Below are 14,830 nucleotides of genomic sequence, written 5' to 3' on the forward strand. Positions count from 1 at the left end.
GCAGCACTCACTTGATGTTTTTGTTTTTTGCACCATTCTGTGTAACCTCTAGAGAGTGTTGAGTGTGAAAAGTCCAAGAGATCAGCAGTTTCTGAAATACTCAATCCAGCCCACCTGGCACCAGCAACCATGAATGAACTATTTGCTTCGCTTTTTGTCATTATTAGTATCAAAGTTTTGTTAGGTTCCTACACACTATATGGCCAATAGTATGTGGACACCTGACCTTCATACCTATAGGTTCCATATGTGGGCCTTCCTGTTGCCACAAAGTCGTAAGCACAGAATCGTATAGAATGCCTTTGTATGTTGTAGCTTTAAGATTTCCCTTCACAGGACCTAAGGGGCCCAAACCTGATCCAGCTTGACAATTCCCCTGTGCACAAAACGAGGTCCATGAAGACTCGGTTTGCCAAGGTTGTTGTAGAAAAACTTGAATGGCCTGCACTGAGCACTGACCTCAACCTCACTCAACAGCTTTGGGATGAGAATTGGAAAGCCAACTGCACCCTAGGCCTCCTCGTCTGATGTCACTGATGCTCTTGTGGTTGAATGAACACAAGTCCCCATAGACACACTTCAAAATCTAGTGGAAAGCCTTCCCAGAAGAGTGGAGGCTGTTTATAACTGCACCAACTCTGGGTTAATGCCCATGGTTTTGGAATGGGCACATATAGCTGTGATGGTCAGGTGTCCACATACTGTAGTTTTGACCATATATTTAATGATGCTGATTAATTAATGATCTCCAACACCAAATATGATTTCCCTGTGAGATTTTCAGATTTTTTTTTTAAATGTATGCAGCAAAACCACTACAGCAACCACTTTCACACATTTCAGTCTTCACATCTGACAGGACTTGATAAAGGTCAGGGTGATCTGAAGTCACTCATCAGGGTTTACATTCCATCCCAGTCATCCCATTGGTCGGAGCGTGAACGGTGCTACTGGGTGAGTGGGATCGTCTCTCACAGATTCTTGCCACTGGTGGTTTAGTGTAATGAACTGCATCAGCAATTGCATCAGTTACTCTGCAGATTCCGTTACAACCTTAAAGACACGGCTCTACCAGAAGCATTCTCTCCAAACTACCTTGTATTATCTTTGTTACAGCAGCCAGCCTTCTTCAGCTTGAAGGCTCGTAACATTTCGAAATTATGAAACGTGTATAGCACTCCTGAGTGTTCAGTATGCTTCTCTGTCACTTGTAAATTGCTTTGGATAAAGGTGAATAAATGCAAACATAAATGTAAAAAGCAGTCATTGGATCCACGCTGCTAGGCTCTGCTCTGCTTCGGCTTGCAACAAACCCAACCTGAGGCTCGGTATGTGGATTTTTGGCATTACGAGCAAGAGACGGTTCATTCCCTGTCTGTCAAACTGCTTGAGCGTTAAATTACATCTGGGATGGTGGATATAGTGCTGCTCCGTGTCATTTCACCTCTTGTACCCCCCACCCCTTCTTTTTCAAGTGTGCTATTGCAGTAAGTACGGTAGTTTATGTATTTGTTAGTGTTTTATAGTAGGTGTTTTAATACAGTTTAATTTGTTAGTATTTTACACTAGATCTGATACTACAGATAATTAAACTACCATAGTAGCAAACCTACTATAAAACACTAACAAATAATGAAACTACTGTAGAAGCAGACCTCCTGTAAAACACAAAAATAATAAAACTACTGTAGTAAAACTCTTACTGTAAAACACTAACAAATAATGAAACTACCTATTACTTTAATCAGTAGTTTGTAAACTATTTCATTACTTTAACTAGTTTTTTCATTAGTGTTTAACAGTACAATTACAACTAAAGTAGTTTAATTTTTCGTTAGTGTTTCACAGTAAGTGTGCAACTAGAGTAGTTTAATTATTTGTTACTGTTTTACAGTAGGCTAATGTTTGCTAGTGTTTACAGTTTGTTAGTGCTATACAACACTAGCAGATATTTAAAGTACTGCTGTAGCACACTTACAACACAACACTAACAAATAAATAAGCTACCATAGTCGCACACATACTGTACAACATAATAACCATAGTAGAATATGGTTATTATGTTGTACAGTATGTGTGCAACTATGGTAGGTTATTTATTTGTTAGTGTTGTGTTGTAAGTGTGCTACAGCAGTACTTTAAATATTTGCTAGTGTTGTATAGTAGGTGTGCAACTACAGCATTTTAATTATTTGCTAGTGTGTTACAGTGAGTGTGCAACTACAATAGTTTAATTATTTGCTAGTTTTTTTTACAGTAAGTGTGCAACTACAGTAGTTCAATTATTTGCTAGTGTGTTACAGTGAGTGTGCAACTACAGCAGTTTAATTATTTGCTAGTGTTTTATAGTGAGTGTGCAACTACAGCAGTTTAATTATTTGCTAGTGTTTTACAGCAGCTACAGTAGTTTAATTATTTGCTAGTGTTTTACAGTGAGTGTGAAACTACAGTAGTTTAATTATTTGCTAGTGTGTTACAGTGAGTGTGAAACTACAGTAGTTTAATTATTTGCTAGTGTTTTACAGTGAGTGTGCAACTACAGTAGTTTAATTATTTGCTAGTGTTTTACAGTGAGTGTGAAACTACAGTAGTTTAATTATTTGCTAGTGTTTTACAGTGAGTGTGCAACTACAGTAGTTTAATTATTTGCTAGTGTGTTACAGTGAGTGTGCAACTACAGCAGTTTAATTATTTGCTAGTGTTTTATAGTGAGTGTGCAACTACAGCAGTTTAATTATTTGCTAGTGTTTTACAGCAGCTACAGTAGTTTAATTATTTGCTAGTGTTTTACAGTGAGTGTGAAACTACAGTAGTTTAATTATTTGCTAGTGTGTTACAGTGAGTGTGAAACTACAGTAGTTTAATTATTTGCTAGTGTTTTACAGTGAGTGTGCAACTACAGTAGTTTAATTATTTGCTAGTGTTTTACAGTGAGTGTGAAACTACAGTAGTTTAATTATTTGCTAGTGTTTTACAGTGAGTGTGCAACTACAGTAGTTTAATTATTTGCTAGTGTTTTACAGTGAGTGTGCAACTACAGTAGTTTAATTATTTGCTAGTGTTTTACAGTGAGTGTGAAACTACAGTAGTTTAATTATTTGCTAGTGTTTTACAGCAGCTACAGTAGTTTAATTATTTGCTAGTGTTTTACAGCAGCTACAGTAGTTTAATTATTTGCTAGTGTTTTACAGTGAGTGTGAAACTACAGTAGTTTAATTATTTGCTAGTGTTTTACAGTGAGTGTGCAACTACAGTAGTTTAATTATTTGCTAGTGTTTTACAGCAGCTACAGTAGTTTAATTATTTGCTAGTGTTTTACAGCAGCTACAGTAGTTTAATTATTTGCTAGTGTGTTACAGTGAGTGTGAAACTACAGTAGTTTAATTATTTGCTAGTGTTTTACAGCAGCTACAGTAGTTTAATTATTTGCTAGTGTTTTACAGCAGCTACAGTAGTTTAATTATTTGCTAGTGTGTTACAGTGAGTGTGAAACTACAGTAGTTTAATTATTTGCTAGTGTTTTACAGTGAGTGTGCAACTACAGTAGTTTAATTATTTGCTAGTGTTTTACAGTGAGTGTGCAACTACAGTAGCTTTTGTTAGTATTATAGAGTAGATTATTATTTGTTAGTGGATTTACTATAGCTATGCTTCTATAGCAATTATGAAAGTTTATGCATTTGTGTTTTGCTACTCCAGCAGTAGTGGTAGTATTTTTGTTTTTTGCAGCTGGCGTGTCAAACAGCTCACGAATTAAATTGTAGCTAGGATGTTGTATATATTCTATAACGCTACCATGGCTCAACATATTTGTTGTTTTAACAGTACATGTGCTGCTCTGGTAGTCTGATAGTTAGTATTTTACAGTTAAAGTGCTACAGTATTATGGTAGTTTACTCACTTGTTAGGGTTTACAAAATGAATACTACTAAAGCAGTTACGGTACTTTAACCAGTGGGTGTTGTTTTTACAGTAGGGGTGCTTCAGCTCTTATGGGTGTCAACACATTTGTTAATATTTTTAATAGTAAGTTACTATAATAGTAGTAATAGTAGTTACTATACTATACACTATGTGTTACTATACAAGTTCGCTAGTTTACCCATTGTTCATGTTTTTATAGCAGGCATGTTATTCCAGTATATATTAAAAGTCCTTTAGCCATGCTAGCAAAATACACATGAAACATTTTTTGTTTAAGCACACAGAATTTTGGAGTATTTTTTCACAGCAGAGAGACAGCAAAAAAACAGCAATCCTCAATGCAAATGCTGTTAGAGCTATTTTGTAATGGTATACTTGATGGTACACTTGTGAACAGATGGAACTGACAGCACATGATGAAAACTCATACTTGATGTTTAAGGTATTCCTAGTGTTGACATCCAGGCCACCTGCACCACTGACCTTGTTGAATGAGCAGACAACAGCTTCCTGCTAATCAGTTTGCATAGACAGATCCCTGTTCTCCTTTTTCTCCTCTCAGATTATGCAGATCTTGTTTTCTACTGTGTGTGTGTGTGTGTGTGTGTGTGTGAGATTTATACTGGATTTGAAGCTCTGAATCATCAGTGGTGCAATGCCAAAGCTGGGTATTTTATCTGCCAAGCCTCTACAAACTCCTTCCTAATCATGCAGAGAAAAAAAAATACAGCCCTCAGATGAAGATTTCTATCTTGTGAAGACAGTTTTGTCTCACTTCATAAATTTAGTCCAGGTAAATCTTACTGGACACTTTTTTAAGATCCAGTGCTTATTGCAAAGTTGAATGAAACATGACAGACATGATGCTGGAAAATAACCCCAATCTGATACTGATCCCGTGTTTCAGGCCATCGTCAGCCTGATACCAATAATTATTGTGTAATTTTTAATTACAACAAAACTAAATAACAAGAACAGAACCAAGGTCTGAAAATCTCTTCCAAACCGTTAACACAAACATTGCACACACAGATACGTCCAACACTATGAGAGTAATGCCATCATGAGGCTACAAAGAGAATTACACATTCAAAAAACGCACACATGATCAACTTCTCATGACCTTGACCAATGTTTTATTGGTTATTTCACCTTTTATGCCTTTATTTTATTGTATTGTGAGCTCATTTTATGGTGTATTAAGGTTTATCTATGTTTATAGTGTCCTGTGTTTTACTGCATATTGGCTTTTGATTGTTTTTTTTTCCTTCTTCTTTTAGTACTGGTTTCATTTTAAATGACTTTATCAATATTTGCATTATTTTGTCTTCACTGTACATCACTGGGTGACTTATGCTGTTTTTCAGGTGCTTTAGTGCTTTTAGGTGCTTTCTAATTTCATTTATTTAGAAACTTCATTTGAACACAATGTGATTGAACTGTACTTAAACCCAATCTACATGCAATGCTGATTGTGCCTTGACTCAAATCAGCCTTGATGATGCCGCATATTGGCTATATAAACATCCCGTGTATATAGGCTTAGACGTTTAAACAGATTACAGCTCGTCACACAATCATACACAATCATACACAATCATCAAGAGCAATTGTATAAAATATAAACATCACAATATTCTACAACAAAGAGCCTGAGACACTGTCAATGTGGCAACACGTCACAGAAAAATAACAGAACCGACAATCTCTAAAATATCTGACGAGTGCTTGATTACGATGGCTTGGGCAGTAATTCCAGTGATTTGTACGATGATTTCTCCACATAAACACATTAAAATGTAAGGAGCTGTCTCCAGTGTCCACACTTTGTAATAGTCAGAGATAAAGCTGTAACTTTACATTTTCTGACATGGGAAAGTTGTCAAGACAGATGACTTTACGCTTTACGCTTTCTCAGTAACATGACAAGCTGCATTCTTTTTATTCTTTTTGCAGTCTTATTAACTTTCAGAGAGAGAAAAAAGAGAATCTGGTGAAGAAAACACTGTTTAAAGCTGTAATAGCGTAAGTATTAGCAGTAGCAGGAACTAACTTGTTTCACGGATGTTTTATAGTTACATAATTTTATAAACATGACTACAAATGGAAAGGAATGAAGCGTTATTCTTTAATAAATAAAAAAAAAAATTCAGTGTTAGCAAAGTTATAGGAAAATAATCAAATCTGATTCACGTCAGGCCGCACCACACCACACCATAGTTGATTATTTTCTTCTTTACTTCTTCATGTATTATTCCTTAAATAATACACAAATTGGCAAATAAGAACGGTTTATCCTTCAACATTGTCACATGTTCTAGAGTTGCCTAAGTGCTGTGTGGAAGTCAGGCTCATTAAGATGCATGGTTACTATATAGATATGCCACAATTCTGACTTGAGAGATTTTTGAATATAGTTTCTTTAAATCTTCTACGCATTTATTTAAAAAAAAAAAAAAAAAACTATCCTCACCTCGAGCTCAAATATGTAGGAGGGCAGCTCCTTGAGGGCGTTCTCTGAGAAGTCCACCTCCTTCAAGTGCGTCCTCCAGAAGATAGAGATTGTGTCAGGGAGACTCTGGATCTGGTTGGATGCAGCTTTGCAAATTTTCTACACAAAAAGTGACAGTTTAATTACACTAGAAATGGAACATGTAAAGGACAAAGAAGGCTCCAGAAATCAGCTCTGTACACAACAGAGATGCAGCATGCTGATATTTGATAATATAAACAGCAGGATATGCCACCGCTAAAGAAGAAAGCGTTCCATTTTGATTTTAATCCTAAAATACACATACTGTGACAGGGAAAGAAAGGAGTGTGTAGATGAACACACCAGAGGACAGGCCCAGGGGTCTGGGAAGCGGCTTAGCCTGTTCTTGCTGATATTGAGGCTGTTGAGGGACTTGAAGCAGTGCAGTACACGGAACGGGAGATCAATCAGGTAGTTATCAGACACGTCCAGCTCCTGAAGCCTGCGCAGCCCAATCCAGTTAGTGCCTGCAGGAGAAAAAGAAAGACAGAAAGAAAGAAAGAAAGAGAGAAAGAGAGAAAGAGAGAGAGAGAGAGAGAGAGAGAGAGAGAGAGAATGACACAGAAAGAATGATAAAATAACAATTTAGTTGTTATTTACCCAAACAACATATACTTAAAGGACCATATTCTGTGACTTAAGTTAAAAATATGTCAATATTTATGCAAGGAAAGTTCTTGGTATTCAGAATCAGCTTATGCAGGTGCTTATGGTGATTTTCTGAGCAGTTCATGCAGATAAAATTCTGTCCTTGAGATAAGCAATGTTTCCAATTAAGATGTAGATCTACTTCAACCTTTGTGTGTGTGGGGAAAAAATTCCACTTTTCCATATTCTGGAATATGAAGAGTGTCATATTTATTTATTTAATATTGGCCTCAAATGGCATTCCATAGTTTTTTGAGTGTATTTACAGCCCAAAACATAAATTTCAGCATGCGGTTAAACTGTCAGCCAGTGGTGCTGTTCCTCACACAAGCTATACGAAAAATGGCCACAAATTCAAGGTTAGAATCACATGCAGTTGACAAAGGCCTCTGTTTTAGTCAGCTCCGCCCTGCATGCACAAATCCTCTGCAGCTGTCTGAGTTAGTTACATCTGAGGTCTGGAAAATGATTTGTGCATTTTTAGCAGTAAGTCATCACCACATGCACATAACTCAATACTGTATATGACGTAAAGGCTCTAAAAACTTCAGAAAACATTTTCCCCCTGAAATCCTTTTTAGGGAATTCACTTGAGGCTGCAAACTGGCTGTAAATGTCTTCATAAAAAAAAAAAAAAAAAAAAAAAAAAAAAACAGGGACCTGAGAATTAAACATGACAGGTAAAAGTTATTGCACCATAAAGCCTATTGAATTATGCAAATGCAGCCCAGTTTACAATTTGCATATTCATATCTAATATCTGAATTTCTTCATGGTGGAACTGCCATGTCAAGCAATTTATTGTTCAATATAGAAGCTTTTTTTTTTTTTTTCCCAAAAACAAATCAATTAGGTGACTTTAAAATTGAACAATTTCTGCATTATGCTGATTTCATAGTACAGTAGAACCTAAAATCTGATCTACAATACTAAATGCTTTATTTCATCACTTACATAACATTAATGAAACTGACACTTCATACTCTTATTACATAAAACTTTTTAACAGTCTCTATAGTTTTTTAAATTGTTGTGATGTCGCACATTTCATTCAAACATGCTCTTCTAACACACAGCGTTCAATGAGGGCATGTCATAACACGACTGCTGACTTTTCTTACAGTGGATCAACAGCGAATGTAAACTTGTTTGGCACCTACAGATCTGGGAACCAACCTGTTAATATAACCATGTACTTCCTAGAAATCATTAAGAGGAAATAGCCAGATCTGCAGGCTCTAACTTGTTAATCTGCCAGTCTCACCAGTCTTAATGACACTTCACTCAATATAATGAGGTATTCTAAATAACCTATTCCAAAACTAGGTGTGTATGTGTGTATATGTGTGTGTGTACCATTAGGGATGTTGAAAAGGATGGTGAGTTTGTTCTTGGCTGCAAAGAGTCTCTGGATCTGGCTGAGATGCAGCAAGCCAACCGGGAGACTCTCCAAGTCGTTCTCACACAGATTGACCTGGCGTAATCTTCAGAGGCCCCACACACACACACACACACACACACACACACACACACACACACACACACACACACACAAAGAGCAGTGAAATAGAGAAATAGATGTTACAGGAAGTTCAAGACCACAAATATTTCAATCGCAAAAATTTCTTGACTCTTGCTGTAGTAACTGCTAACAGGGTTTTAGCTTGATGGTATTCTTAGATGAAGATCTAGTGAACTAGTATGGAGATATTTTTCTGATGTAGACTATAAAGCACTTCTGTAAGTCCCCCTGGATAAGGGTGTCTGATAAATGTAAATATCCTGGATGCAGATGTTTCAGAAGGAAGACCATTCTGCTGTCTCTGACTGTTCAATCATCTTCATTTCACATAAACTAAAGAGATGCTGAGTTTTAACTTTCACGCAGGTGGCAATGAGAATCTGAATAGAAATTTCACTCTTCGGATACTAACCAAATTTTATAACATTTTAAGCTCCCTGGACAAAAAATAAGCCACCCCTTCAATTACAGCACTTTATTGTACAATGTCAATAGATTGCGCAGCCAAATGAATGCAGCATAAAAACTGGATTGTCAGCTGTGGTCAAAACACATGAAGATCAGCATCGACAGAAACAGTGCTTTATGAAATGGCTTGGGGGAAAAAAACGATAAGGGAGTTGCCGAATTTGCCGGTCTCACACTAGACGATTAATCTGTTCTGTAAACAATGGGAAAACTTGGGATTATTTAGAAAAGCAGGTGAAACACTGGGATCCAACAAACCTTAGCTGAATTGCACACCTTGTCAGTGGGGTGATAGAAACTAGTGGAATCTCATGCCACTGATGGTATACTTACTTGACAGGCGAGGGAAGGTAGAACCAAGTACTATCGAATAATTGACACAATGCTTTTTTTTTTGTTTGGGGAGCTTATTTGTGTATTTAAAATAGGAATACATCAATCAGTCTGAGTACAAGTAGGTGTTTTCTATCTATATCAACACAGACACCTGTAACCTACACTCCTGGGCAAAAACAAAAGAGTCAAGTCCAAAATGGCTATCCAATGGTTATCTAACTCAGGTTTTGTGAAAAAGCCATTGCTGTCTCAGAAATACATCAAAGACAGAATGAAGTTTTTGCAGAATACGGAAAGTTTGATTCAGAGTGGTCCAGCAGAGTTGTGTGGAGTGATGAATCCCAATTTGAGTTTCTTTGGTGTCTTCAAAGATCTGGTGTGAAATACAATAGTGAACGGATCTCTAACACAGTTAAGCATGGAGGAAGAGGTGTCATGGTGTGGGGAGCCTTTTCAGCTGCTGGTACTGGTGAGCTGCTTCACTGTGATAAGGGATACAGGAGAATATTGCAGAAAGGCTTGCTTCCCACAACTGAAAAATAGTTTTCTAAAGAAGAACAATCAGGTGTTATTTTTCAACAAGACAACGCTCCTGCCTACACTGCAAAGACCACCAAAAAGTGGCTTGAGAACAAGGCGCATGTTTTGGCCTGGTCAGAGCCCAGATTTGAACCCTATAAAGAATATCTGGTCTCACATCAAACACAAACTAATCGTGAAACATTTTTCAACCACTCATCAACTGCTTGAAGCCATAAACATTGAATGGAACAACACTGACTCTTCTTTCCATAAAAAGCTATCTGCAAGTTTACTCACAAAGCTTAAACATTTAAAGAAATCAAAGGGAAAATCTATCCTATACTAAGTTCCTTTATCGATTTGTTTACTTCTTGCTAATTTTCTGACCAATGATTTGTTGTTAAGACCATTAAAAGCTTAATATTTTGCCATTTTGGGCTTGGCCCATTTTTTTTTTTTTTTTACTTATAAGGTGTACTTATAAGCACCTAGTTTGAGAGATACCAGAATCCCCCCATTAACAAACACACTGCCTCTCAGCCATGCGTAACAACCTCTCCCTTTCACTAACTACTTGACAAACTGTCATGAAGAGGCTGCTAATACAACAGCCTGGATGTAAAATGCCAGAAAACCAGAGGAAGTGGAAGAGCCAATAAGCCTTCATTATTAAGCCTATTAACTAATGACCTGCCAGCTGTAATTGCAAAACCATTCTCTTAAATACGTGACATGATACAGTAGGACAGTGAGTAACTGGTGTATATTTGTGTTTATTTTGTTGGTGTAGATTATGATTTGAATTAAAGTGCACAGCATATACAACGTTATGTTTTGTGATTCAGTGGGCTTCGATGGAGTTTATGCTTGCAGTGTCATTATAAAATAAACATCTCGTTATGCAATAAAGATGAACTGTCATATGACAATATTATTGTGAAAATTAGATGGTGAAATAATACTTTATAATAATGAGTTCAGTATTATTCTTCTGTTGAAATATTTCACGATATATTGACTCATTTATAGGCGCATTAACTCATTTTATTATTTATATAATAGGCTTATTTATTTACTTAATTTGAACTATAGTGACATACCATATGATTGATCATTAATTGTGAAATACATTCAGAATGCTGTCATTTCGTGTCGTCTATTCATTGGGGCTACAACATACACTACTGCTCATTGTATCACATCATATCACATTTTGGTATTGGAGCATTTTTTGGAGTATGTTTATTTGTAAATGAGCATGGTAATGGACTGATACCGAGTCCAGTATCAGTATCGCTGTATCTCTAATTTAAAGGTTATGTTATGTTTATTCAATTAATATTTTTGTACATTGTGCCAAAGCAGAAATCAGGCTCTAAATCAGGAGGAATAACATTAAGAGGAACCAGACTAAAAATGGAACCCAGTAGTTTCTGGGTGATGGTGTTATACAGTCAGTACACTGAAATGGCAGACATTACGAAATGTGTTAAAAAAAGAAAAAACAACAGGATGTTGGGCAAAGTGAACAGGAGTGTTGAGAGAGCAATAAAAAAGCAAGCCTTTATAGTAAGGTGTTATTCCATACAAAGAAGTGAATAGTAAATGCAGACTTTTACCTAATTCCAGCGTACTAAAACTTGAGCGTCCTAAAATTACTGGATAAATGACGATTTATGTAGAAATCATGGAATAATTAAAGGCTCTAAATTAATATATAGGTTATTTATAACACTTTATAATTACATTTATAACCATATTTTATTAAAATGATCCATTATCTATATTCTAATAACTAATGTGCTCTAAATGAATGTCATTTTATAACCCTTTATATTCATTCTAATATTATTATTAAAATGATGTGCCAACTTTCTAACAAAAATTTTGTTTATTTTCTATACATGTCCAAATAGAGATTTAAAGTAGTAGTAGTTTAAGTAGCTTAAAAGCAGACCCTCATCAGTGTCTCTCTTTTTCTCTGGCTGATTCTCAGCTAGCATTCTAATGACTATGTAGTGCATAGTGTAACATAACACAATATATGAATTGAAGAGAGCTAATAGAAACTGGGGATTTGGCCCAATTTTGTGTTGCAGGGGCTTAAATTAAAATTTTTATATAGATTTTGGATCCACAAGGTGAATATCAACAGTGACAAAAACATTACTGTGGGTAAATAAAGATAAAATGTTGATATGTAATTGATTACAATGAGTTTCATCAAGACATTTTCTTCAGGTTTGAAGAGTCAGAGAATTCCTAGTGGCTGCTGTAATAATCCCTAATGACAAATTGAAAATTTTGATTTTCTTTTCACTTTAACAACAACAACAACAAAAAAGTACTTTGGTGAAGGGTGCTAAAACTTTTGCATACAATGGTAAATGTGCACACACATTTAAAACCCTTACACGAGTCGACCTTATTTTGTGTTGTACTGTACCTGATGCAGATGATTTCCTGAGAGGATTGGGGTGTGTGCAGCTCTTTGAGTTTGTTGTGTGAGAGGTTGAGTGTGTGCAGGTTTATGAGGCCCCATGGCACCACTGAGGGCAGAGAGCTCAGGCCGTTGTGTGACACATCCAGCACTGTGATCCTGGAGGAAACATCCAGGAACCAGTCCAGCTCCAACCATGGCAGCTTTAACCCTGACCACTGCACACTCACAGGCTGCAGATGAGAATTCACAGAGGATAAATATTAATCCACATTCAAGAGTACCATTGCTGCTCCCATAGAGACATCGCTCACTCATATACACACAGATGCACAGATACACACATGCACACCGCTTCCACAGAGGAAGATTTAATCAGAATAGAAAGTAACACGCTTTCCTTCATCTTATTAAAATGGTGATTCCACTACTGGGGTGTCATTTGTGTCCAACTCATATTACATATAAAAATATGTATGCAAAATGAAGGGAAAAAATATATTTTAAACATCGGGAAAGTGTTTCTCACAATGTACGTGCATGTATGTGCAATAACTTGATGGTAATGCTAATAAAAACCTACACAACACATTTACAGCATTTTCTCTGCCCCACACCACTGTAACCACACTTTACCTTGAAATAAAATCATTAAAATGCTTCAAAAATCTGACTATTTGCATTAATATGTGAATTAATTTAACATCTCATGCCTGAAAGATACTTTTTCATGTGCCATCCATTATAGGAATGAAAAATGTATGTTCTTGTTCACATTTATTCAACCGTGTTACCTGAACACATTCACCCTTATGAAATATTCTGAACATCCCACAAGTCACATGTTCAACAGGAAGTTGCATAATTGCATAATTGATTTTTTCTAATTTACTGAACATCATGGTCAAAAGACAAATGTCATATTGTCATATTGTGATTTTGATTTACAAGGCATAGGTAGATAAATCTAGCTAAATATTATAGTGATCTGACAAATACAGATAAATATTAGCATGGGCAGATAAATATAACCAAGTATTAGAATATTAATTATAAATAAATAAATCTAGCTAAAATTAGTATGGGTAAATAAATCTGGCTAGATATAGGTAAATAGAAGTGTGGATAAATAACTTTATTTAAAAGTTAGCCTGGGTAAATAAATACGGTTAAATATTAGCATTGGTAGATACATACAGCTATTAGCATAGATAAATAAATCTAGCTAAAAACTGGCATGGGTAGATAAATAGAGCTAAATATTAGTGTGTTTAGATAAAAAGCAGTATAGATTAGCATGGGTGCATAAATATAGCCAAGTATAGATAAATAAATCTAAATAAATCTAGCTAAACAATACCATGGGTAAATAAATCTGAGTGAATATAAGCATGGGTAGATTAATCTACTTAAATACTGGGTGGAACAAAAATATCTAAATATTGGAATGGATTTTAAAAAATTGTACTGAATATTAGCAAGTGCAGATAAATCTAGCCCAATATTGTTGTTGTTGTAGTTCTTTTGGCTGATCCCGTTATGGGTCGCCACAGCGGATTATTGGTCCGCATATTTAATTTGGCACAGTCTTTACGCCACATACCCTTCCTGACGTGACCCCTCCCAATTTTTATTCGGGCTTGGGACTGGCACTGAGAGCACACCGTTGCTAGTGGCTGGGGTCGGTTCCCTGGCCGGGAATCGAACCCGGGCCTCAGCGGTGAAAGCGCTGTGGCCTAACCACTAGTCCTCCAGGGACCAAATCTAGCCCAGTATTAACACAAGTAAATAAATATAGTTAGACAAATCTACACTAAATATCGGCAGGGGTAAATAAATCTACTTAAATATTAGCATTGGGCAGATAAATATTTAAATATTGTTAAAAGCGCCATACAAATAAAATTGAATTGAATTGAATTGAATTGAAATATAACTAAACACTAGCATGGGTAAATAAATATAATTATATTAGGATGGGTAGAGATACACAGCTAAATGTTAGCATAGATAAATTAATTTAGCTAAAAATTTAGCATTTGTAAACAAATCTAGCCAAATAGTAGCATATATAGATAAATCTAGTTAAAAGTGGCATGGGTAGATCAATCAACATAAATATTAAAATGGGTAGGTAAATCTAGCTAAACAGCTATATAAACATGGATAAATAAATAAAAACAAAACTATAACAGTATGTTTTCTGATAAAAATATGTTCCAGGCTCCTGAATATTCTTTGCTTAGGAATGTGACAGTTTTTAACTTCTGTGGTTTAATGTAGCACTATTCCTAATGTTTGCTGTCTGTGGTATATCACATTATAGAATTATTAATCTTTAAACACATTTCAATGCAGCTACAATCGATCGTACTCTCAAATGTACTTTAGATATGCTAAACAGAGCAAATGTTAACAGTTCTGAAAATACAGAAGT

The 14,830-nt window shown here is 35.8% G+C and overlaps 1 protein-coding gene and 1 non-coding gene across 5 annotated transcripts in view; both read right to left on the minus strand.

Annotated features, from left to right (window-relative positions):
- The window catches only part of lrrk1 (leucine-rich repeat kinase 1), a 119,942-nt gene that overhangs the window by 72,027 nt on the left and 33,085 nt on the right, over positions 1-14,830 (minus strand). For all 4 annotated transcript variants that reach the window (XM_053238079.1, XM_053238080.1, XM_026930411.3 and 1 more), the window contains 4 exons: positions 12,400-12,626; positions 8,462-8,589; positions 6,761-6,924; positions 6,398-6,535 (listed from right to left, as the gene is read on the minus strand). In XM_053238079.1, the coding sequence (XP_053094054.1) occupies positions 6,398-6,535; positions 6,761-6,924; positions 8,462-8,589; positions 12,400-12,626 (657 nt within the window). The remainder of the gene's footprint in view (positions 1-6,397; positions 6,536-6,760; positions 6,925-8,461; positions 8,590-12,399; positions 12,627-14,830) is intronic.
- trnae-uuc (transfer RNA glutamic acid (anticodon UUC)) lies at positions 14,080-14,151 on the minus strand. Its single transcript has one exon. It is a non-coding gene; the product is annotated as a tRNA-Glu (tRNA).

This window comes from Pangasianodon hypophthalmus, chromosome 11, assembly GCF_027358585.1.
Source record: "Pangasianodon hypophthalmus isolate fPanHyp1 chromosome 11, fPanHyp1.pri, whole genome shotgun sequence".
In the NCBI taxonomy this organism is placed as follows: domain Eukaryota; kingdom Metazoa; phylum Chordata; class Actinopteri; order Siluriformes; family Pangasiidae; genus Pangasianodon; species Pangasianodon hypophthalmus.